Genomic DNA, 24,071 nt, shown 5'->3' with positions numbered 1-24,071 from the left:
CTGAGGGTCAACAACTGCAGCAGGTGAGTCTGGGTCAACACCTGCAGCAGATGCCTGTGGGTCAACAGCTGCAGCAGGTGCCTAAGGGTCAACAGCGGCAGCAGGTGACTGTGGGTCAACACCTGCAGCAGGTGCCTGATGGTCAACCGCTGCAGAAGTGCCTGAGTGTCAACACCTGCAGCAGGTGCCTGAGGGTCAACAGCTGCAGAAGTGCCTGTGGGTCAACAGCTGCCACAGGTGCCTGAGGGTCAACACCTGCAGGAGGTGCCTGATGGTCAACCGCTGCAGCAGGTGACTGTGGGTCAACACCTGCAGCAGGTGCCAGTGGGTCAACAGCTGCAGAAGTGCCTGTGGGTCAACAGCTGCAACAGGTGCCTGAGGGTCAACACCTGCAGCAGGTGCCTGAGGGTCAACAGCTGCAGCAGGTGCCAGTTGGTCAATAGCTGCAGAAGTGCCTGTGGGTCAACAGCTGCAACAGGTGCCTGAGGGACAACATCTCCAGCAAGTGCCTGTGGGTCAACAGCTCCAGCAGGTGCCTGAGATTCAACAGCTGCAGCAGGTGCCAGTGGGTCAACAGCTGCAGCAGGTGCCTGTGAGTCAACAGCTGCAGCAGGTATCTGAGGGTCAACACCTGCAGCAGGTGCCTGAGGGTCAACACCTACAGCAGGTGCCTGAGGGTCAACAGCTGCAGCAGATGCCTGTGGGTCAAGAGCTGCAGCAGGTGCCTGTGGGTCAACAGCTGCAGTAGGTGCCTGAGGGTCAACAGCTGCAGCAGGTGCCTGAGGGTCAACACCTGCAGCAGGTGCCTGAGGGTCAACAGCTGCAGCAGGTGCCTGAAGGTCAACAGCTGCAGCAGGTGCCTGTGGGTCAACAGCTGCAGCAGGTGCCAGTGGGTCAACAGCTGGAGCAGGTGCCTGTGGGTCAACAGCTGCAGCAGATATCTGAGGGTCAACACCTGCAGCAGGTGCCTGAGGGTCAACAGCTGCAGCAGGTGTCTGAGGGTCAACACCTGCAGCAGGTGCCTGAGGTTCAACAGCTGCAGTAGGTGCCTGTGGGTCAACAGCTCCAGCAGGTGCCTGAGGGTCAACATCTGCAGCAGGTGCCTGAGGGTCAACACCTGCAGCAGGTGCCTGAGGGTCAACAGCTGCAGCAGGTGCCTGATTGTCAACACCTGCAGCAGATGACTGTGGGTCAACACCTGCAGCAGGTGACTGTGGGTCAACACATGCAGCATGTGCCTGAGGGTCAACAGCTGCAGCAGGTGCCTGAGGGTCAACACCTGCAGCAGGTGCCTGAGGGTCAACACCTGCAGCAGGTGCCTGAGGGTCATCCGCTGCAGCAGGAGCCTGTGGGTCAACACCTGCAGCAGGTGCCTGAGGGTCAACAGCTGCAGCAGGTGATTGCGGGTCAACACCTGCAGCAGGTGCCAGTGGGTCAAAAGCTGCAGAAGTCCCTGTGGGACAACATCTGCAACAGGTGCCTGAGGGAAAACATCTCCAGCAAATGCCTGTGGGTCAACAGCTCCAGCAGGTGCCTGATTGTCAACAGCTGCAGCAGGTGTCTGTGGGTCAACACCTGCAGCAGGTGCCTGAGGGTCAACAGCTGCAGCAGGTGCCTGAGTGTCAACAGCTGCAGGAGGTGCCTGAGGGTCAACAGCTGCAGCAAAGGCCTGTGGGTCAACACCTGCAACAGGTGCCTGAGGGTCAACACCTGCAGCAGGTGCCTGAGGGTCATCCGCTGCAGCAGGTGCTTGTGGGTCAACACCTGCAGCAGGTGCCTGAGGGTCAACAGCTGCAGCAGGTGCCTGAGGGTCAACACCTGCAGCAGGTGCCTGAGGGTCAACACCTGCAGCAGGTGCCTGAGGGTCATCCGCTGCAGCAGGTGCCTGTGGGTCAACCCCTGCAGCAGGTGCCTGAGGGTCAACAGCTGCAGCAGGTGACTGTGGGTCAACACCTGCAGCAGGTGCCAGTGGGTCAACAGCTGCAGAAGTGCCTGTGGGTCAACAGCTGCAACAGGTGGTTGAAGGAAAACATCTCCAGCAAGTGCCTGTGGGTCAACAGCTCCAGCAGGTGCCTGAGGGTCAACAGCTGCAGCAGGTGCCAGTGGGTCAACAGCTGCAGCAGGTGCCTGTACTTCGACAGCTACAGCAGGTGTCTGAGGGTCAACACCTGCAGCAGGTGCCTGAGTGTCAACACCTGCAGCAGGTGCCTGAGGGTCAACAGCTGCAGCAGATGCCTGTGGGTCAACAGCTGCAGCAGGTGCCTGTGGGTCAACAGCTGCAGCAGGTGCCTGGGGGTCAACAGCTGCAGCAGGTGCCTGAGGGTCAACACCTGCAGCAGGTGCCTGAGGGTCAACAGCTGCAGCAGGTGACTGTGGGTCAACACCTGCAGCAGGTGCCTGAGGTTCAACAGCTGCAGCAGGTGCCTGAGGGTCAACAGCTGCAGCGGGTGACTGTGGGTCAACAGCTGCAGCAGGTGCCAGTGGGTCAACAGCTGCAGCAGGTGCCTGTGGGTCAACAGCTGCAACAGGTGCCTGAGAGTCAACAGCTGCAGCAGATGCCTGAATGTCAACAGCTGCAGCAGGTGCCTGAGGGTCAACAGCTGCAGCAGGTGCCTGAGGGTCAACAGCTCCAGCAGGTGCCTGAGTGTCAACACCTGCAGCAGGTGCCTGAGGGTCAACACCTGCAGCAGGTGCCTGAGGGTCAACACCTGCAGCAGGTGCCTGAGGGTCATCCGCTGCAGCAGGTGCTTGTGGGTCAACACCTGCAGCAGGTGCCTGAGGGTCAACAGCTGCAGCAAAGGCCTGTGGGTCAACACCTGCAGCAGGTGCCTGAGGGTCAACAGCTGCAGCAAAAGCCTGTGGGTCAACACCTGCAACAGGTGCCTGAGGGTCAACAGCTGCAGCAGGTGCCTGAGGGTCAACACCTGCAGAAGGTGCCTGAGGGTCAACACCTGCAGCAGGTGCCTGAGGGTCATCCGCTGCAGCAGGTGCTTGTGGGTCAACACCTGCAGCAGGTGCCTGAGGGTCAACAGCTGCAGCAGGAGTCTGTGGGTCAACACCTGCAGCTGGTGCCAGTGGGTCAACAGCTGCAGAAGTGCCTGTGGGTCAAAAGCTGCAGCAGGTGCCTGAGGGTCAACACCTGCAGCAGGTGCCTGAGGGTCAACAACTGCAGCAGGTGAGTCTGGGTCAACACCTGCAGCAGATGCCTGTGGGTCAACAGCTGCAGCAGGTGCCTAAGGGTCAACAGCGGCAGCAGGTGACTGTGGGTCAACACCTGCAGCAGGTGCCTGATGGTCAACCGCTGCAGCAGGTGCCTGAGTGTCAACACCTGCAGCAGGTGCCTGAGGGTCAACAGCTGCAGAAGTGCCTGTGGGTCAACAGCTGCAACAGGTGCCTGAGGGTCAACACCTGCAGGAGGTGCCTGATGGTCAACCGCTGCAGCAGGTGACTGTGGGTCAACACCTGCAGCAGGTGCCAGTGGGTCAACAGCTGCAGAAGTGCCTGTGGGTCAACAGCTGCAACAGGTGCCTGAGGGTCAACACCTGCAGCAGGTGCCTGAGGGTCAACAGCTGCAGCAGGTTCCAGTTGGTCAATAGCTGCAGAAGTGCCTGTGGGTCAACAGCTGCAACAGGTGCCTGAGGGACAACATCTCCAGCAAGTGCCTGTGGGTCAACAGCTCCAGCAGGTGCCTGAGGGTCAACAGCTGCAGCAGGTGCCAGTGGGTCAACAGCTGCAGCAGGTGCCTGTGGGTCAACAGCTGCAGCAGGTATCTGAGGGTCAACACCTGCAGCAGGTGCCTGAGGGTCAACACCTACAGCAGGTGCCTGAGGGTCAACAGCTGCAGCAGATGCCTGTGGGTCAAGAGCTGCAGCAGGTGCCTGTGGGTCAACAGCTGCAGTAGGTGCCTGAGGGTCAACAGCTGCAGCAGGTGCCTGAGAGTCAACACCTGCAGCAGGTGCCTGAGGGTCAACAGCTGCAGCAGGTGCCTGAGGGTCAACAGCTGCAGCAGGTGCCTGTGGGTCAACAGCTGCAGCAGGTGCCAGTGGGTCAACAGCTGGAGCAGGTGCCTGTGGGTCAACAGCTGCAGCAGATATCTGAGGGTCAACACCTGTAGCAGGTGCCTGAGGGTCAACAGCTGCAGCAGGTGTCTGAGGGTCAACACCTGCAGCAGGTGCCTGAGGTTCAACAGCTGCAGCAGGTGCCTGTGGGTCAACAGCTCCAGCAGGTGCCTGAGGGTCAACAGCTGCAGCAGGTGCCTGAGGGTCAACACCTGCAGCAGGTGCCTGAGGGTCAACAGCTGCAGCAGGTGCCTGATTGTCAACACCTGCAGCAGATGACTGTGGGTCAACACCTGCAGCAGGTGACTGTGGGTCAACACATGCAGCATGTGCCTGAGGGTCAACAGGTGCAGCAGGTGCCTGAGGGTCAACACCTGCAGCAGGTGCCTGAGGGTCAACACCTGCAGCAGGTGCCTGAGGGTCATCCGCTGCAGCAGGTGCCTGTGGGTCAACACCTGCAGCAGGTGCCTGAGGGTCAACAGCTGCAGCAGGTGATTGCGGGTCAACACCTGCAGCAGGTGCCAGTATGACAAAAGCTGCAGAAGTGCCTGTGGGACAACAGCTGCAACAGGTGCCTGAGGGAAAACATCTCCAGCAAATGCCTGTGGGTCAACAGCTCCAGCAGGTGCCTGATTGTCAACAGCTGCAGCAGGTGTCTGTGGGTCAACACCTGCAGCAGGTGCCTGAGGGTCAACAGCTGCAGCAGGTGCCTGAGTGTCAACAGCTGCAGGAGGTGCCTGAGGGTCAACAGCTGCAGCAAAGGCCTGTGGGTCAACACCTGCAACAGGTGCCTGAGGGTCAACACCTGCAGCAGGTGCCTGAGGGTCATCCGCTGCAGCAGGTGCTTGTGGGTCAACACCTGCAGCAGGTGCCTGAGGGTCAACAGCTGCAGCAGGTGACTGCGGGTCAACACCTGCAGCAGGTGCCAGTGGGTCAACAGCTGAAGAAGTGCCTGTATGTCAACAGCTGCAACAGGTGCCTGAGGGACAACATCTCCAGCAAGTGCCTGTGGGTCAACAGCTCCAGCAGGTGCCTGATTGTCAACAGCTGCAGCATGTGTCTGTGGGTCAACACCTGCAGCAGGTGCTTGTGGGTCAATAGCTGCAGAAGTGCCTCTGGGTCAACAGCTGCAGCTGGTGCCTGAGGGTCAACACCTGCAGCAGGTGCCTGAGGGTCAACAACTGCAGCAGGTGAGTCTAGGTCAACACCTGCAGCAGATGCCTGTGGGTCAACAGCTGCAGCAGGTGCCTAAGGGTCAACAGCGGCAGCAGGTGACTGTGGGTCAACACCTGCAGCAGGTGCCTGATGGTCAACCGCTGCAGCAGGTGCCTGACTGTCAACACCTGCAGCAGGTGCCTGAGGGTCAACAGCTGCAGAAGTGCCAGTGGGTCAACAGCTGCAACAGGTGCCTGAGGGTCAATACCTGCAGGAGGTGCCTGATGGTCAACCGCTGCTGCAAGTGACTGTGGGTCAACACCTGCAGCAGGTGCCAGTGGGTCAACAGCTGCAGAAGTGCCTGTGGGTCAACAGCTGCAACAGGTGCCTGAGGGTCAACACCTGCAGCAGGTGCCTGAGGGTCAACAGCTGCAGCAGGTGCCAGTGGGTCAACAGCTGCAGAAGTGCCTGTGGGTCAACAGCTGCAACAGGTGCCTGAGGGACAACATCTACAGCAAGTGCCTGTGGGTCAACAGCTCCAGCAGGTGCCTGAGGGTCAACAGCTGCAGCAGGTGCCAGTGGGTCAACAGCTGCAGCAGGTGCCTGTGGGTCAACAGCTGCAGCAGGTATCTGAGGGTCAACATCTGCAGCCGGTGCCTGAGGGTCAACACCTGCAGCAGGTGCCTGAGGGTCAACAGCTGCAGCAGATGCCTGTGGGTCAACAGCTGCAGCAGGTGCCTGTGGGTCAACAGCTGCAGCAGGTGCCTGAGGGTCAACAGCTGCAGCAGGGACCTGAGGGTCAACACCTGCAGCAGGTGCCTGAGGGTCAACAGTTGTAGCAGGTGCCTGAGGGTCAACAGGTGCAGCAGGTGCCTGTGGGTCAACAGCTGCAGCAGGTGCCAGTGGGTCAGCAGCTGCAGCAGGTGCCTGTGGGTCAACAGCTGCAGCAGATATCTGAGGGTCAACACCTGCAGCAGGTGCCTGAGGGTCAACAGCTGAAGCAGGTGTCTGAGGGTCAACACCTGCAGCAGGTGCTTGAGGGTCAACAGCTGCAGCAAGTGCCTGTGGGTCAACAGCTCCAGCAGGTGCCTGAGGGTCAGCAGCTGCAGCCGGTGCCTGAGGGTCAACACCTGCAACAGGTGCCTGAGGGTCAACACCTGCAGCAGGTGACTGTGGGTCAACACCTGCAGGAGGTGCCTGTGGGTCAACAGCTGCAGCAGGTGCCTGATTGTCAACACCTGCAGCAGGTGCCTGAGGGTCAGCACCTGCAGCAGGTGCCTGAGGGTCAACACCTGCAGCAGGTGCCTGAGGGTCATCCGCTGCAGCAGGTGCCTGTGGGTCAACACCTGCAGCAGGTGCCTGAGGGTCAACAGCTGCAGCAGGTGACTGCGGGTCAACACCTGCAGGAGGTGCCTGTGGGTCAACACCTGCAGCAGGTGCCTGACGGTCAACAGCTGCAGCAGGTGCCTGAGGGTCAACACCTGCAGCAGGTGCCTGAGGGTCAACACCTGCAGCAGGTGCCTGAGGGTCATCCGCTGCAGCAGGTGCCTGTGGGTCAACACCTGCAGCAGGTGCCTGATTGTCAACAGCTGCAGCAGGTGTCTGTGGGTCAACACCTGCAGCAGGTGCCAGTGGGTCAACAGCTGCAGAAGTGCCTGTGGGACAACAGCTGCAGTAGGTGCCTGAGGGTCAACACCTGCAGCAGGTGCCTGAGGGTCAACAGCTGCAGCAGGTGACTGTGGGTCAACACCTGCAGCAGGTGCCTGATGGTCAACCGCTGCAGCAGGTGCCTGAGGGTCAACACCTGCAGCAGGTGCCTGAGGGTCAACAGCTGCAGCAGGTGACTGTGGGTCAACACCTGCAGCAGGTGCCAGTGTGTCAACAGCTGCAGAAGTGCCTGTGGGTCAACACCTGCAGCAGGTGCCTGAGGGTCAACACCTGCAGCAGATGCCTGAGGGTCAACAGCTGCAGCAGGTGACTGTGGGTCAACACCTGCAGCATGTGCCTGAGGGTCAACACCTGCAGCAGGTGCCTGAGGGTCAACAGCTGCAGCAGGTGACTGTGGGTCAACAACTGCAGCAGGTGACTGAGGGTCAACATCAGCAGCAGGTGCCTGAGGGTCAACAGCTGCAGCGGGTGACTGTGGGTCAACAGCTGCAGCAGGTGCCAGCGGGTCAACATCTGCAGCAGGTGCCTGTGGGTCAACAGCTGCAACAGGTGCCTGAGGGTCAACAGCTGCAACAGGTGCCTGAGGGTCAGCAGATGCAGCAGGTGCCTGAATGTCAAAAGCTGCAGCAGGTGCCTGAGGGTCAACAGCTGCAGCAGGTGCCTGAGGGTCAACAGCTGCAGCAGGTGCCTGAGTGTCAACAGCTGCAGCAGGTGCCTGAGTGTCATCAGCGGCAGCAGGTGCCTGAGGGTCAACAGCTGCAGCATGTGCCTGAGTGTCAACAGCTGCAGCAGGTGCCTGAGTGTCAACAGCTGCAGCAGGTGCCTGAGGGTCAACAGCTGCAGCAGGTGCCTGTGGGTCAATAGCTGCAGCAGGTGTCTGAGGGTCAACACCTGCAGCAGGTAACTGTGGGTTAACAGCTGCAGCAGGTGCCAGTGGGTCAACAGCTGCAGAAGTGCCTGTGGGTCAACAGCTGCAACAGGTGCCTGAGCGTCAACCGCTGCAACAGGTGCCTGAGGGTCAACAGCTGCAGCAGGTGCCTGAGGGTCAACACCTGCAGCAGGTGCCTGAGGGTCAACAGCGGCAGCAGGTGACTGTGGGTCAACACCTGCAGAAGGTGCCAGTGGGTCAACAGCTGCAGCAGGTGCTTGAGGGTCAACAGCTTCAGTAGGTGCCTGAGGGTCAACAGCTGCAGCAGGTGCCTGAGTGTCAACAGCTGCAGCAGGTGCCTGAGGGTAAACAGCTGCAGCAGGTGCCTGAGGGTCAACACCTGCAGCAGGTGCCTGAGGGTCAACACCTGCAGCAGGTGCCTGAGGGTCATCCGCTGCAGCAGGTGCTTGTGGGTCAACACCTGCAGCAGGTTCCTGAGGGTCAACAGCTGCAGCAGGTGACTGCGGGTCAACACCTGCAGCAGGTGCCAGTGGGTCAACAGCTGCAGAAGTGCCTGTGGGTCAACAGCTGCAACAGGTGCCTGAGGGACAACATCTCCAGCAAGTACCTGTGGGTCAAAAGCTCCAGCAGGTGCCTGATTGTCAACAGCTGCAGCAGGTGTCTGTGGGTCAACACCTGCAGCAGGTGCCCGTGGGTCAACAGCTGCAGAAGTGCCTGTGGGTCAACAGCTGCAGCAGGTGCCTGAGGGTCAACACCTGCAGCAGGTGCCTGAGGGTCAACAACTGCAGCAGGTGAGTCTGGGTCAACACCTGCAGCAGATGCCTGTGGGTCAACAGCTGCAGCAGGTGCCTAAGGGTCAACAGCGGCAGCAGGGTACTGTGGGTCAACACCTGCAGCAGGTGCCTGATGGTCAACCGCTGCAGCAGGTGCCTGAGTGTCAACACCTGCAGCAGGTGCCTGAGGGTCAACAGCTGCAGAAGTGCATGTGGGTCAACAGCTGCAACAGGTGCCTGAGGGTCAACACCTGCAGGAGGTGCCTTATGGTCAACCGCAGCAGCAGGTGACTGTGGGTCAACACCTGCAGCAGGTGCCAGTGGGTCAACAGCTGCAGAAGTGCCTGTGGGTCAACAGCTGCAACAGGTGCCTGAGGGTCAACACCTGCAGCAGGTGCCTGAGGGTCAACAGCTGCAGCAGGTGCCAGTGGGTCAAAAGCTGTAGAAGTGCCTGTGGGTCAACAGCTGCAACAGGTGCCTGAGGGACAACATCTCCAGCAAGTGCCTGTGGGTCAACAGCTCCAGCAGGTGCCTGAGGGTCAACAGCTGCAGCAGGTGCCAGTGGGTCAACAGCTGCAGCAGGTGCCTGTGGGTCAACAGCTGCAGCAGGTATCTGAGGGTCAACACCTGCAGCAGGTGCCTGAGGGTCAACAGCTGCAGCAGGTGCCTGAGGGTCAACAGCTGCAGCAGATGCCTGTGGGTCAACAGCTGCAGCAGGTGCCTGAGGGTCAACAGCTGCAGCAGGTGCCTGAGTTTCAACACCTGCAGCAGGTGCCTGAGGGTCAACAGCTGCAGCAGGTGACTGTGGGTCAACACCTGCAGCAGGTGCCTGAGGGTCAACAGCTGCAGCAGGTGCCTGAGGGTCAACAGCTGCAGCAGGTGCCTGAGGGTCAACAGCTGCAGCAGGTGCCTGTGGGTCAACAGCTGCAGCAGGTGCCAGTGGGTCAACAGCTGCAGCAGGTGCCTGTGGGTCAACAGCTGCAGCAGGTATCTGAGGGTCAACACCTGCAGCAGGTGCCTGAGGGTCAACAGCTGCAGCAGGTGTCTGAGGGTCAACACCTGCAGCAGGTGCCTGAGGGTCAACAGCTGCAGCAGGTGCCTGTGGGTCAACAGCTGCAGCAGGTGCCTGAGGGTCAACACCTGCAGCAGGTGCCTGAGGGTCAACAGCTGCAGCAGGTGACTGTGGGTCAACACCTGCAGCAGGTGCCTGTGGGTCAACACCTGCAGCAGGTGCCTGATTGTCAACACCTGCAGCAGATGACTGTGGGTCAACACCTGCAGCAGGTGCCTGAGGGTCAATAGCTGCAGCAGGTGCCTGAGGGTCAACACCTGCAGCAGGTGCCTGAGGGTCAACACCTGCAGCAGGTGCCTGAGGGTCATCCGCTGCAGCAGGTGCCTGAGGGTCAACAGCTGCAGCAGGTGACTGCGGGTCAACACCTGCAGCAGGTGCCAGTGGGTCAAAAGCTGCAGAAGTGCCTGTGGGACAACAGCTGCAACAGGTGCCTGAGGGACAACATCTCCAGCAAGTGCCTGTGGGTCAACAGCTCCAGCAGGTGCCTGATTGTCAACAGCTACAGCAGGTGTCTGTGGGTCAACACCTGCAGCAGGTGCCAGTGGGTCAACAGCTGCAGAAGTGCCTGTGGGTCAACAGCTGCAGTAGGTGCCTTAGGGTCTAAAGCTGCAGCAGGTGCCTGAGGGTCAACAGCTGCAGCAGGTGACTGTGGGTCAACACCTGCAGCAGGTCCCAGTGGGTCAACAGCTGCAGCAGGTGAATGTGGGTCAACAACTGCAGCAGGTGACTGAGGGTCAACACCTGCAGCAGGTGCCTGAGGGTCAACAGCTGCAGCGGGTGACTGTGGGTCAACAGCTGCAGCAGGTGCCAGTGGGTCAACAGCTGCAGCAGGTGAGTGTGGGTCAACAGCTGCAACAGGTGCCTGAGAGTCAACAGCTGCAACAGGTGCCTGAGGGTCAACAGCTGCAGCAGGTGCCTGAATGTCAAAAGCGGCAGCAGGTGCCTGAGGGTCAACAGCTGCAGCAGGTGCCTGAGGGTCAACAGCTGCAGCAGGTGCCTGAAAGTCAACAGCTGCAGCAGGTGCCTGAGTGTCAACAGCTGCAGCAGGTGCCTGAGTGTCAACAGCTGCAGCAGGTGCCTGAGGGTCAACAGCTGTAGCAGGTGCCTGTGGGTCAATAGCTGCAGCAGGTGTCTGAGGGTCAACAGCTGCAGCTGGTGCCTGAGGGTCAACAGCTGCAGCAGGTGCCTAAGGGTCAACACCTGCAGCAGGTGCCTGTGGGTCAACACCTGCAGCAGGTGCCAGTGGGTCAACAGCTGCATAAGTGCATGTAGGTCAACAGCTGCAACAGGTGCCTGAGGGTCAACAGCTGCAACAGGTGCCTGAGGGTCAACAGCTGCAGCAGGTGCCTGAGGGTCAACACCTGCAGCAGGTGCCAGAGGGTCAACAGCTGCAGCAGGTGAGTCTGGGTCAACACATGCAGCAGAGGCCTGTGGGTCAACAGCTGCAGCAGGTGCCTGAGGGTCAACAGCGGCAACAGGTGCCTGTGGGTCAACAGCTGCAGCAGGTATCTGAGGGTCAACACCTGCAGCAGGTGCCTGAGGGTCAACAGCTGCAGCAGGTGCCTGAGGGTCAACACCTGCAGCAGGTGCTTGAGGGTCAACAGCTGCAGCAGGTGAGTCTGGTTCAACACATGCAGCAGATGCCTGTGGGTCAACAGCTGCAGCAGGTGCCTGAGGGTCAACAGCGGCAGCAGGTGACTGTGGGTCAACACCTGCAGCAGTTGCCTGATGGTCACCGCTGCAGCAGGTGCCTGAGGGTCAACACCTGCAGCAGGTGCCTGAGGGTCAACACCTGCAGCAGGTTCCTGAGGGTCATCCGCTGCAGCAGGTGCCTGTGGGTCAACACCTGCAGCAGGTGCCTGTGGGTCAACAGCTGCAGCAGGTGACTGCGGGTCAACACCTGCAGCAGGTGCCAGTGGGTCAAAAGCTGCAGAAGTGCCTGTGGGTCAACAGCTGCAGTAGGTGCCTGAGGGTCAACACCTGCAGCAGGTGCCTGAGGGTCAACAGCTGCAGCAGGTGAGTCTGGGTCAACACCTGCAGCAGATGAATGTGGGTCAACAGCTGCAGCAGGTGCCTGAGGTTCAACAGCGGCAGCAGGTGACTGTGGGTCAACACCTGCAGCAGGTGCCTGATGGTCAACCGCTGCAGCAGGTGCCTGAGGGTCAACACCTGCAGCAGGTGCCTGAGGGTCAACAGCTGCCGCAGGTGACTGTGGGTCAACACCTGCAGCAGGTGCCAGTGGGTCAACAGATGCAGAAGTGCCTGTGGGTCAACACCTGCTGCAGGTGCCTGAGGGTCAACACCTGCAGCAGGTGCCTGAGGGTCAACAGCTGCAGCAGGTGACTGTGGGTCAACACCTGCAGCATGTGCCTGAGGGTCAACACCTGCAGCAGGTGCCTGAGGGTCAACAGCTGCAGCAGGTGCCTGAGGGTCAACAGCTGCAGCAGGTGACTGTGGGTCAAAAACTGCAGCAGGTGACTGAGGGTCAACACCTGCAGCAGGTGCCTGAGGGTCAACAGCTGCAGCGGGTGACTGTGGGTCAACAGCTGCAGCAGGTGCCAGTGGGTCAACAGCTGCAGCAGGTGCCTGTGGGTCAACAGCTGCAACAGGTGCCTGAGGGTCAACAGCTGCAGCAGGTGCCTGAGGGTCAACAGCTGCAGCAGGTGCCTGAAAGTCAACAGCTGCAGCACTTGCCTGAGTGTCAACAGCTGCAGCAGGTGCCTGAGTGTCAACAGCTGCAGCAGGTGCCTGAGGGTCAACAGCTGCAGCAGGTGCCTGTGGGTCAAAAGCTGCAGCAGGTGTCTGAGGGTCAACAGCTGCAGCTGGTGCCTGAGGGTCAACAGCTGCAGCAGGTGCCTAAGGGTCAACACCTGCAGCAGGTGCCTGTGGGTCAACAGCTGCATAAGTGCCTGTGGGTCAACAGCTGCAACAGGTGCCTGAGGGACAACAGCTGCAACAGGTGCCTGAGGGTCAACAGCTGCAGCAGGTGCCTGAGGGTCAACACCTGCAGCAGATGCCTGAGGGTCAACAGCTGCAGCAGGTGAGTCTGGGTCAACACATGCAGCAGATGCCTGTGGGTCAACAGCTGCAGCAGGTGCCTGAGGGTCAACAGAGGCAGCAGGTGACTGTGGGTCAACACCTGCAGCAGGTGCCTGATGGTCAACCGCTGCAGCAGGTGCCTGAGGGTCAACACCTGCAGCAGGTGCCTGAGGGTCAACAGCTGCAGCAGGTGACTGTGGGTCAACACCTGCAGCAGGTGCCAGTGGGTCAACAGCTGCAAAAGTGCCTGTGGGTCAACACCTGCAGCAGGTGCCTGAGGGTCAACACCTGCAGCAGGTGCCTGAGGCTCAACAGCTGCAGCAGGTGACTGTGGGTCAACACCTGCAGCATGTGCCTGAGGGTCAACACCTGCAGCAGGTGCCTGAGGGTCAACAGCTGCAGCAGGTGCCTGTGGGTCAATAGCTGCAGCAGGTGTCTGAGGGTCAACAGCTGCAGCTGGTGCCTGAGGGTCAACAGCTGCAGCAGGTGCCTAAGGGTCAACACCTGCAGCAGGTGCCTGTGGGTCAACACCTGCAGCAGGTGCCAGTGGGTCAACAGCTGCAGAAGTGCCTGTGGGTCAACACCTGCAGCAGGTGCCTGAGGGTCAACACCTGCAGCAGGTGCCTGAGGGTCAACAGCTGCAGCAGGTGACTGTGGGTCAAAACCTGCAGCATGTGCCTGAGGGTCAACACCTGCAGCAGGTGCCTGAGGGTCAACAGCTGCAGCGGGTGACTGTGGGTCAACAGCTGCAGCAGGTGCCTGAGTGTCAACAGCTTCAGTAGGTGCCTGAGGGTCAACAGCTGCAGCAGGTGCCTGAGTGTCAACAGCTGCAGCAGGTGCCTGAGGGTAAACAGCTGCAGCAGGTGCCTGAGGGTCAACACCTGCAGCAGGTGCCTGAGGGTCAACACCTGCAGCAGGTGCCTGAGGGTCATCCGCTGCAGCAGGTGCTTGTGGGTCAACACCTGCAGCAGGTTCCTGAGGGTCAACAGCTGCAGCAGGTGACTGCGGGTCAACACCTGCAGCAGGTGCCAGTGGGTCAACAGCTGCAGAAGTGCCTGTGGGTCAACAGCTGCAACAGGTGCCTGAGGGACAACATCTCCAGCAAGTACCTGTGGGTCAAAAGCTCCAGCAGGTGCCTGATTGTCAACAGCTGCAGCAGGTGTCTGTGGGTCAACACCTGCAGCAGGTGCCCGTGGGTCAACAGCTGCAGCAGGTGCCAGTGGGTCAACAGCTGCAGCAGGTGCCTGTGGGTCAACAGCTGCAACAGGTGCCTGAGGGTCAACAGCTGCAGCAGGTGCCTGAATGTCAAAAGCTGCAGCAGATGCCTGAGGGTCAAAAGCTGCAGCAGGTTCCTGAGGGTCAACAGCTGCAGCAGGTGCCTGAGTGTCAACAGCTGCAGCAGGTGCCTGAGTGTCAACAGCTGCAGCAGGTGCCTGAGTGTCAACAGCTGCAGAAGGTGCCTGAGGGTCAACAGCTGCAGCAGGAGCCTGTGGGTCAATAGCTGCAGCAGGTGTCTGAGGGTCAACAGCTGCAGCTGGTGCCTGAGGGTCAACAGCTGCAGCAGGTGCCTGAGGGTCAACACCTGCAGCAGGTGCCTGTGGGTCAACACCTGCAGCAGGTGCCAGTGGGTCAACAGCTGCAGAAGTGCCCGTGTGTCAACAGCTGCAACAGGTGCCTGAGGGTCAACAGCTGCAACAGGTGCTTGAGGGTCAACAGCTGCAGCAGGTGACTGTGGGTCAACACCTGCAGCAGGTGCCTGATGGTCAACCGCTGCAGCAGGTGCCTGAGGGTCAACACCTGCAGCAGGTGCCTGAGGGTCAACAGCTGCAGCAGGTGACTGTGGGTCAACACCTGCAGCAGGTGCCAGTGGGTCAACAGCTGCAGAAGTGCCTGTGGGTCAACACCTGCTGCAGGTGCCTGAGGGTCAACACCTGCAGCAGGTGCCTGAGGGTCAACACCTGCAGCAGGTACCAGTGGGTCAACAGCTGCAGAAGTGCCAGTGGGTCAACACCTGCTGCAGGTGCCTGAGGGACAACACCTGCCACAGGTGCCTGAGGGTCAACAGCTGCAGCAGGTGACTGTGGGTCAACAGCTGCAGCAGGTGCCTGAGGGTCAACAGCGGCAGCAGGTGACTGTGGGTCAACACCTGCAGCAGGTGCCTGATGGTCAACCGCTGCAGCAGGTGCCTGAGGGTCAACACCTGCAGCAGGTGCCTGAGGGTCAACAGCTGCAGCAGGTGACTGTGGGTCAACACCTGCAGCAGGTGCCAGTGGGTCAACAGCTGCAGAAGTGCCTGTGGGTCAACACCTGCTGCAGGTGACTGAGGGTCAACACCTCCAGCAGGTGCCTGAGGGTCAACAGCTGCAGCAGGTGACTGTGGGTCAACACCTGCAGCATGTGCCTGAGGGTCAACACCTGCAGCAGGTGCCTGAGGGTCAACAGCTGCAGCAGGTGACTGTGGGTCAACAACTGCAGCAGGTGACTGAGGGTCAACAGCTGCAGCAGGTGAGTGTGGGTCAACAGCTGCAACAGGTGCCTGAGGGTCAACAGCTGCAACAGGTGCCTGAGGGTCAACAGCTGCAGCAGGTGCATGAATGTCAAAAGCTGCAGCAGGTGCCTGAGGGTCAACAGCTGCAGCAGGTGCATGAGGGTCAACAGCTGCAGCAGGTGCCTGAAAGTCAACAGCTGCAGCAGGTGCCTGAGGGTCAACAGCTGCAGCGGGTGACTGTGGGTCAACAGCTGCAGCAGGTGCCAGTGGGTCAACAGCTGCAGCAGGTGAGTGTGGGTCAACAGCTGCAACAGGTGCCTGAGGGTCAACAGCTGCAACAGGTGCCTGAGGGTCAACAGCTGCAGCAGGTGCCTGAATGTCAAAAGCTGCAGCAGGTGCCTGAGGGTCAACAGCTGCAGCAGGTGCCTGAGGGTCAACAGCTGCAGCAGGTGCCTGAAAGTCAACAGCTGCAGCAGGTGCCTGAGTGTCAACAGCTGCAGCAGGTGCCTGAGTGTCAACAGCTGCAGCAGGTGCCTGAGGGTCAACAGCTGCAGCAGGTGCCTGTGGGTCAATAGCTGCAGCAGGTGTCTGAGGGTCAACAGCTGCAGCTGGTGCCTGAGGGTCAACAGCTGCAGCAGGTGCCTAAGGGTCAACACCTGCAGCAGGTGCCTGTGGGTCAACACCTGCAGCAGGTGCCAGTGGGTCAACAGCTGCATAAGTGCCTGTGGGTCAACAGCTGCAACAGGTGCCTGAGGGTCAACAGCTGCAACAGGTGCCTGAGGGTCAACAGCTGCAGCAGGTGCACGAGGTTCACCACCTGCAGCAGATGCCTGAGGGTCAACAGCTGCAGCAGGTGAGTCTGGGTCAACACATGCAGCAGATGCCTGTGGGTCAACAGCTGCATAAGTGCCTGTGGGTCAACAGCTGCAACAGGTGCCTGAGGGTCAACAGCTGCAACAGGTGCCTGAGGGTCAACAGCTGCAGCAGGTGCACGAGGTTCACCACCTGCAGCAGATGCCTGAGGGTCAACAGCTGCAGCAGGTGAGTCTGGGTCAACACATGCAGCAGATGCCTGTGGGTCAACAGCTGCAGCAGGTGCCTGAGGGTCAACAGCGGCAGCAGGTGACTGTGGGTCAACACCTGCAGCAGGTGACTGTGGGTCAACACCTGCAGCAGGTGCCTGATGGTCAACCGCTGCAGCAGGTGCCTGAGGGTCAACACCTGCAGCAGGTGCCTGAGGGTCAACAGCTGCAGCAGGTGACTGTGGGTCAACACCTGCAGCAGGTGCCAGTGGGTCAACAGCTGCAGAAGTGCCTGTGGGTCAACACCTGCAGCAGGTGCCTGAGGGTCAACACCTGCAGCAGGTGCCTGAGGGTCAACAGCTGCAGCAGGTGACTGTGGGTCAAAACCTGCAGCATGTGCCTGAGGGTCAACACCTGCAGCAGGTGCCTGAGGGTCAACAGCTGCAGCGGGTGACTGTGGGTCAACAGCTGCAGCAGGTGCCAGTGGGTCAACAGCTGGAGCAGGTGCCTGTGGGTCAACAGCTGCAACAGGTGCCTGAGGGTCAACAGCTGCAGCAGGTGCCTGAATGTCAAAAGCTGCATCAGGTGCCTGAGGGTCAACAGCTGCAGCAGGTTCCTGAGGGTCAACAGCTGCAGCAGGTGCCTGAGTGTCAACAGCTGCAGCAGGTGCCTGAGTGTCAACAGCTGCAGCAGGTGCCTGAGTGTCAACAGCTGCAGCAGGTGCCTGAGGGTCAACAGCTGCAGCAGGTGCCTGTGGGTCAATAGCTGCAGCAGGTGTTTGAGGGTCAACAGCTGCAGCTGGTGCCTGAGGGTCAACAGCTGCAGCAGGTGCCTGAGGGTCAACACCTGCAGCAGGTGCCTGTGGGTCAACACCTGCAGCAGGTGCCAGTGCGTCAACAGCTGCAGAAGTGCCTGTGTGTCAACAGCTGCAACAGGTGCCTGAGGGTCAACAGCTGCAACAGGTGCCTGAGGGTCAACAGCTGCAGCAGGTGACTGTGGGTCAACACCTGCAGCAGGTGCCTGATGGTCAACCGCTGCAGCAGGTGCCTGAGGGTCAACACCTGCAGCAGGTGCCTGAGGGTCAACAGCTGCAGCAGGTGACTGTGGGTCAACACCTGCAGCAGGTGCCAGTGGGTCAACAGCTGCAGAAGGGCCTGTGGGTCAACACCTGCTGCAGGTGCCTGAGGGTCAACACCTGCAGCAGGTGCCTGAGGGTCTACAGCTGCAGCAGGTGACTGTGGGTCAACACCTGCAGCAGGTGCCTGTGGGTCAACACCTGCAGCAGGTGCCTGATTGTCAACACCTGCAGCAGATGACTGTGGGTCAACACCTGCAGCAGGTGCCTGAGGGTCAATAGCTGCAGCAGGTGCCTGAGGGTCAACACCTGCAGCAGGTGCCTGAGGGTCAACACCTGCAGCAGGTGCCTGAGGGTCATCCGCTGCAGCAGGTGCCTGAGGGTCAACAGCTGCAGCAGGTGACTGCGGGTCAACACATGCAGCAGGTGCCAGTGGGTCAAAAGCTGCAGAAGTGCCTGTGGGACAACAGCTGCAACAGGTGCCTGAGGGACAACATCTCCAGCAAGTGCCTGTGGGTCAACAGCTCCAGCAGGTGCCTGATTGTCAACAGCTACAGCAGGTGTCTGTGGGTCAACACCTGCAGCAGGTGCCAGTGGGTCAACAGCTGCAGAAGTGCCTGTGGGTCAACAGCTGCAGTAGGTGCCTTAGGGTCTAAAGCTGCAGCAGGTGCCTGAGGGTCAACAGCTGCAGCAGGTGACAGTGGGTCAACACCTGCAGCAGGTCCCAGTGGGTCAACAGCTGCAGCAGGTGAATGTGGGTCAACAACTGCAGCAGGTGACTGATGGTCAACACCTGCAGCAGGTGCCTGAGGGTCAAAAGCTGCAGCGGGTGACTGTGGGTCAACAGCTGCAGCAGGTGCCAGTGGGTCAACAGCTGCAGCAGGTGAGTGTGGGTCAACAGCTGCAACAGGTGCCTGAGAGTCAACAGCTGCAACAGGTGCCTGAGGGTCAACAGCTGCAGCAGGTGCCTGAATGTCAAAAGCGGCAGCAGGTGCCTGAGGGTCAACAGCTGCAGCAGGTGCCTGAGGGTCAACAGCTGCAGCAGGTGCCTGAAAGTCAACAGCTGCAGCAGGTGCCTGAGTGTCAACAGCTGCAGCAGGTGCCTGAGTGTCAACAGCTGCAGCAGGTGCCTGAGGGTCAACAGCTGTAGCAGGTGCATGTGGGTCAATAGCTGCAGCAGGTGTCTGAGGGTCAACAGCTGCAGCTGGTGCCTGAGGGTCAACAGGTGCAGCAGGTGCCTAAGGGTCAACACCTGCAGCAGGTGCCTGTGGGTCAACACCTGCAGCAGGTGCCAGTGGGTCAACAGCTGCATAAGTGCCTGTAGGTCAACAGCTGCAACAGGTGCCTGAGGGTCAACAGCTGCAACAGGTGCCTGAGGGTCAACAGCTGCAGCAGGTGCCTGAGGGTCAACACCTGCAGCAGGTGCCAGAGGGTCAACAGCTGCAGCAGGTGAGTCTGGGTCAACACATGCAGCAGAGGCCTGTGGGTCAACAGCTGCAGCAGGTGCCTGAGGGTCAACAGCGGCAACAGGTGCCTGTGGGTCAACAGCTGCAGCAGGTATCTGAGGGTCAACACCTGCAGCAGGTGCCTGAGGGTCAACAGCTGCAGCAGGTGCCTGAGGGTCAACACCTGCAGCAGGTGCTTGAGGGTCAACAGCTGCAGCAGGTGAGTCTGGTTCAACACATGCAGCAGATGCCTGTGGGTCAACACATGCAGCAGATGCCTGTGGGTCAACAGCTGCAGCAGGTGCCTGAGGGTCAACAGCGGCAGCAGGTGACTGTGGGTCAACACCTGCAGCAGTTGCCTGATGGTCACCGCTGCAGCAGGTGCCTGAGGGTCAACACCTGCAGCAGGTGCCTGAGGGTCAACACCTGCAGCAGGTGCCTGTGGGTCAACACCTGCAGCAGGTGCCTGTGGGTCAACAGCTGCAGCAGGTGACTGCGGGTCAACACCTGCAGCAGGTGCCAGTGGGTCAAAAGCTGCAGAAGTGCCTGTGGGTCAACAGCTGCAGTAGGTGCCTGAGGGTCAACACCTGCAGCAGGTGCCTGAGGGTCAACAGCTGCAGCAGGTGAGTCTGGGTCAACACCTGCAGCAGATGAATGTGGCTCAACAGCTGCAGCAGGTGCCTGAGGTTCAACAGCGGCAGCAGGTGACTGTGGGTCAACACCTGCAGCAGGTGCCTGATGGTCAACCGCTGCAGCAGGTGCCTGAGGGTCAACACCTGCAGCAGGTGCCTGAGGGTCAACAGCTGCCGCAGGTGACTGTGGGTCAACACCTGCAGCAGGTGCCAGTGGGTCAACAGATGCAGAAGTGCCTGTGGGTCAACACCTGCTGCAGGTGCCTGAGGGTCAACACCTGCAGCAGGTGCCTGAGGGTCAACAGCTGCAGCAGGTGACTGTGGGTCAACACCTGCAGCATGTGCCTGAGGGTCAACACCTGCAGCAGGTGCCTGAGGGTCAACAGCTGCAGCAGGTGCCTGAGGGTCAACAGCTGCAGCAGGTGACTGTGGGTCAAAAACTGCAGCAGGTGACTGAGGGTCAACACCTGCAGCAGGTGCCTGAGGGTCAACAGCTGCAGCGGGTGACTGTGGGTCAACAGCTGCAGCAGGTGCCAGTGGGTCAACAGCTGCAGCAGGTGCCTGTGGGTCAACAGCTGCAACAGGTGCCTGAGGGTCAACAGCTGCAGCAGGTGCCTGAGGGTCAACAGCTGCAGCAGGTGCCTGAAAGTCAACAGCTGCAGCACTTGCATGAGTGTCAACAGCTGCAGCAGGTGCCTGAGTGTCAAGAGCTGCAGCAGGTGCCTGAGGGTCAACAGCTGCAGCAGGTGCCTGTGGGTCAAAAGCTGCAGCAGGTGTCTGAGGGTCAACAGCTGCAGCTGGTGCCTGAGGGTCAACAGCTGCAGCAGGTGCCTAAGGGTCAACACCTGCAGCAGGTGCCTGTGGGTCAACAGCTGCATAAGTGCCTGTGGGTCAACAGCTGCAACAGGTGCCTGAGGGACAACAGCTGCAACAGGTGCCTGAGGGTCAACAGCTGCAGCAGGTGCCTGAGGGTCAACACCTGCAGCAGATGCCTGAGGGTCAACAGCTGCAGCAGGTGAGTCTGGGTCAACACATGCAGCAGATGCCTGTGGGTCAACAGCTGCAGCAGGTGCCTGAGGGTCAACAGAGGCAGCAGGTGACTGTGGGTCAACACCTGCAGCAGGTGCCTGATGGTCAACCGCTGCAGCAGGTGCCTGAGGGTCAACACCTGCAGCAGGTGCCTGAGGGTCAACAGCTGCAGCAGGTGACTGTGGGTCAACACCTGCAGCAGGTGCCAGTGGGTCAACAGCTGCAAAAGTGCCTGTTGGTCAACACCTGCAGCAGGTGCCTGAGGGTCAACACCTGCAGCAGGTGCCTGAGGCTCAACAGCTGCAGCAGGTGACTGTGGGTCAACACCTGCAGCATGTGCCTGAGGGTCAACACCTGCAGCAGGTGCCTGAGGGTCAACAGCTGCAGCAGGTGCCTGTGGGTCAATAGCTGCAGCAGGTGTCTGAGGATCAACAGCTGCAGCTGGTGCCTGAGGGTCAACAGCTGCAGCAGGTGCCTAAGGGTCAACACCTGCAGCAGGTGCCTGTGGGTCAACACCTGCAGCAGGTGCCAGTGGGTCAACAGCTGCAGAAGTGCCTGTGGGTCAACACCTGCAGCAGGTGCCTGAGGGTCAACACCTGCAGCAGGTGCCTGAGGGTCAACAGCTGCAGCAGGTGACTGTGGGTCAAAACCTGCAGCATGTGCCTGAGGGTCAACACCTGCAGCAGGTGCCTGAGGGTCAACAGCTGCAGCGGGTGACTGTGGGTCAACAGCTGCAGCAGGTGCCAGTGGGTCAACAGCTGCAGCAGGTGCCTGTGGGTCAACAGCTGCAACAGGTGCCTGAGGGTCAACAGCTGCAGCAGGTGCCTGAATGTCAAAGCTGCAGCAGATGCCTGAGGGTCAAAAGCTGCAGCAGGTTCCTGAGGGTCAACAGCTGCAGCAGGTGCCTGAGTGTCAACAGCTGCAGCAGGTGCCTGAGTGTCAACAGCTGCAGCAGGTGCCTGAGTGTCAACAGCTGCAGAAGGTGCCTGAGGGTCAACAGCTGCAGCAGGAGCCTGTGGGTCAATAGCTGCAGCAGGTGTCTGAGGGTCAACAGCTGCAGCTGGTGCCTGAGGGTCAACAGCTGCAGCAGGTGCCTGAGGGTCAACACCTGCAGCAGGTGCCTGTGGGTCAACACCTGCAGCAGGTGCCAGTGGGTCAACAGCTGCAGAAGTGCCCGTGTGTCAACAGCTGCAACAGGTGCCTGAGGGTCAACAGCTGCAGCAGGTGCTTGAGGGTCAACAGCTGCAGCAGGTGACTGTGGGTCAACACCTGCAGCAGGTGCCTGATGGTCAACCGCTGCAGCAGGTGCCTGAGGGTCAACACCTGCAGCAGGTGCCTGAGGGTCAACAGCTGCAGCAGGTGACTGTGGGTCAACACCTGCAGCAGGTGCCAGTGGGTCAACAGCTGCAGAAGTGCCTGTGGGTCAACACCTGCTGCAGGTGCCTGAGGGTCAACACCTGCAGCAGGTGCCTGAGGGTCAACACCTGCAGCAGGTACCAGTGGGTCAACAGCTGCAGAAGTGCCTGTGGGTCAACACCTGCTGCAGGTGCCTGAGGGACAACACCTGCAGCAGGTGCCTGAGGGTCAACAGCTGCAGCAGGTGACTGTGGGTCAACAGCTGCAGCAGGTGCCTGAGGGTCAACAGCGGCAGCAGGTGACTGTGGGTCAACACCTGCAGCAGGTGCCTGATGGTCAACCGCTGCAGCAGGTGCCTGAGGGTCAACACCTGCAGCAGGTGCCTGAGGGTCAACAGCTGCAGCAGGTGACTGTGGGTCAACACCTGCAGCAGGTGCCAGTGGGTCAACAGCTGCAGAAGTGCCTGTGGGTCAACACCTGCTGCAGGTGACTGAGGGTCAACACCTCCAGCAGGTGCCTAAGGGTCAACAGCTGCAGCAGGTGACTGTGGGTCAACACCTGCAGCATGTGCCTGAGGGTCAACACCTGCAGCAGGTGCCTGAGGGTCAACAGCTGCAGCAGGTGACTGTGGGTCAACAACTGCAGCAGGTGACTGAGGGTCAACAGCTGCAGCAGGTGAGTGTGGGTCAACAGCTGCAACAGGTGCCTGAGGGTCAACAGCTGCAACAGGTGCCTGAGGGTCAACAGCTGCAGCAGGTGCATGAATGTCAAAAGCTGCAGCAGGTGCCTGAGGGTCAACAGCTGCAGCAGGTGCATGAGGGTCAACAGCTGCAGCAGGTGCCTGAAAGTCAACAGCTGCAGCAGGTGCCTGAGGGTCAACAGCTGCAGCGGGTGACTGTGGGTCAACAGCTGCAGCAGGTGCCAGTGGGTCAACAGCTGCAGCAGGTGAGTGTGGGTCAACAGCTGCAACAGGTGCCTGAGGGTCAACAGCTGCAACAGGTGCCTGAGGGTCAACAGCTGCAGCAGGTGCCTGAATGTCAAAAGCTGCAGCAGGTGCCTGAGGGTCAACAGCTGCAGCAGGTGCCTGAGGGTCAACAGCTGCAGCAGGTGCCTGAAAGTCAACAGCTGCAGCAGGTGCCTGAGTGTCAACAGCTGCAGCAGGTGCCTGAGTGTCAACAGCTGCAGCAGGTGCCTGAGGGTCAACAGCTGCAGCAGGTGCCTGTGGGTCAATAGCTGCAGCAGGTGTCTGAGGGTCAACAGCTGTAGCTGGTGCCTGAGGGTCAACAGCTGCAGCAGGTGCCTAAGGGTCAACACCTGCAGCAGGTGCCTGTGGGTCAACACCTGCAGCAGGTGCCAGTGGGTCAACAGCTGCATAAGTGCCTGTGGGTCAACAGCTGCAACAGGTGCCTGAGGGTCAACAGCTGCAACAGGTGCCTGAGGGTCAACAACTGCAGCAGGTGCACGAGGTTCACCACCTGCAGCAGATGCCTGAGGGTCAACAGCTGCAGCAGGTGAGTCTGGGTCAACACATGCAGCAGATGCCTGTGGGTCAACAGCTGCATAAGTGCCTGTGGGTCAACAGCTGCAACAGGTGCCTGAGGGTCAACAGCTGCAACAGGTGCCTGAGGGTCAACAGCTGCAGCAGGTGCACGAGGTTCACCACCTGCAGCAGATGCCTGAGGGTCAAAACTGCAGCAGGTGAGTCTGGGTCAACACATGCAGCAGATGCCTGTGGGTCAACAGCTGCAGCAGGTGCCTGAGGGTCAACAGCGGCAGCAGGTGACTGTGGGTCAACACCTGCAGCAGGTGCCTGATGGTCAACCGCTGCAGCAGGTGCCTGAGGGTCAACACCTGCAGCAGGTGCCTGAGGGTCAACAGCTGCAGCAGGTGACTGTGGGTCAACACCTGCAGCAGGTGCCAGTGGGTCAACAGCTGCAGAAGTGCCTGTGGGTCAACACCTGCAGCAGGTGCCTGAGGGTCAACACCTGCAGCAGGTGCCTGAGGGTCAACAGCTGCAGCAGGTGACTGTGGGTCAAAACCTGCAGCATGTGCCTGAGGGTCAACACCTGCAGCAGGTGCCTGAGGGTCAACAGCTGCAGCGGGTGACTGTGGGTCAACAGCTGCAGCAGGTGCCAGTGGGTCAACAGCTGGAGCAGGTGCCTGTGGGTCAACAGCTGCAACAGGTGCCTGAGGGTCAACAGCTGCAGCAGGTGCCTGAATGTCAAAAGCTGCAGCAGGTGCCTGAGGGTCAACAGCTGCACCAGGTTCCTGAGGGTCAACAGCTGCAGCAGGTGCCTGAGTGTCAACAGCTGCAGCAGGTGCCTGAGTGTCAACAGCTGCAGCAGGTGCCTGAGTGTCAACAGCTGCAGC

At 60.2% G+C, this 24,071-nt stretch overlaps 1 protein-coding gene across 1 annotated transcript in view; it reads right to left on the bottom strand.

The window, feature by feature from the left end:
• The window catches only part of LOC138352071 (protein AHNAK2-like), a 98,916-nt gene that overhangs the window by 52,658 nt on the left and 22,187 nt on the right, over nt 1-24,071 (bottom strand). The window contains exons 13-29 of the mRNA XM_069304255.1: nt 23,082-23,243; nt 22,408-22,542; nt 21,197-21,439; nt 18,519-18,773; nt 17,818-18,288; nt 16,673-16,807; nt 15,191-15,325; nt 13,899-14,222; nt 11,328-11,501; nt 10,843-11,097; nt 10,478-10,612; nt 10,142-10,369; nt 7,246-7,461; nt 5,682-5,924; nt 2,506-2,613; nt 1,979-2,208; nt 1,172-1,467 (exon numbers count right to left, since the gene is read on the bottom strand). Coding sequence (XP_069160356.1) covers nt 1,172-1,467; nt 1,979-2,208; nt 2,506-2,613; nt 5,682-5,924; nt 7,246-7,461; nt 10,142-10,369; nt 10,478-10,612; nt 10,843-11,097; nt 11,328-11,501; nt 13,899-14,222; nt 15,191-15,325; nt 16,673-16,807; nt 17,818-18,288; nt 18,519-18,773; nt 21,197-21,439; nt 22,408-22,542; nt 23,082-23,243 — 3,745 coding nt within the window. The remainder of the gene's footprint in view (nt 1-1,171; nt 1,468-1,978; nt 2,209-2,505; nt 2,614-5,681; nt 5,925-7,245; nt 7,462-10,141; nt 10,370-10,477; nt 10,613-10,842; nt 11,098-11,327; nt 11,502-13,898; nt 14,223-15,190; nt 15,326-16,672; nt 16,808-17,817; nt 18,289-18,518; nt 18,774-21,196; nt 21,440-22,407; nt 22,543-23,081; nt 23,244-24,071) is intronic.

This window comes from Procambarus clarkii, chromosome 52, assembly GCF_040958095.1.
Source record: "Procambarus clarkii isolate CNS0578487 chromosome 52, FALCON_Pclarkii_2.0, whole genome shotgun sequence".
NCBI lineage: Eukaryota > Metazoa > Arthropoda > Malacostraca > Decapoda > Cambaridae > Procambarus > Procambarus clarkii.
The sequence above is the reverse complement of the archived record's forward strand: the minus strand, read 5'-3'. Positions and strand labels throughout refer to the sequence as shown.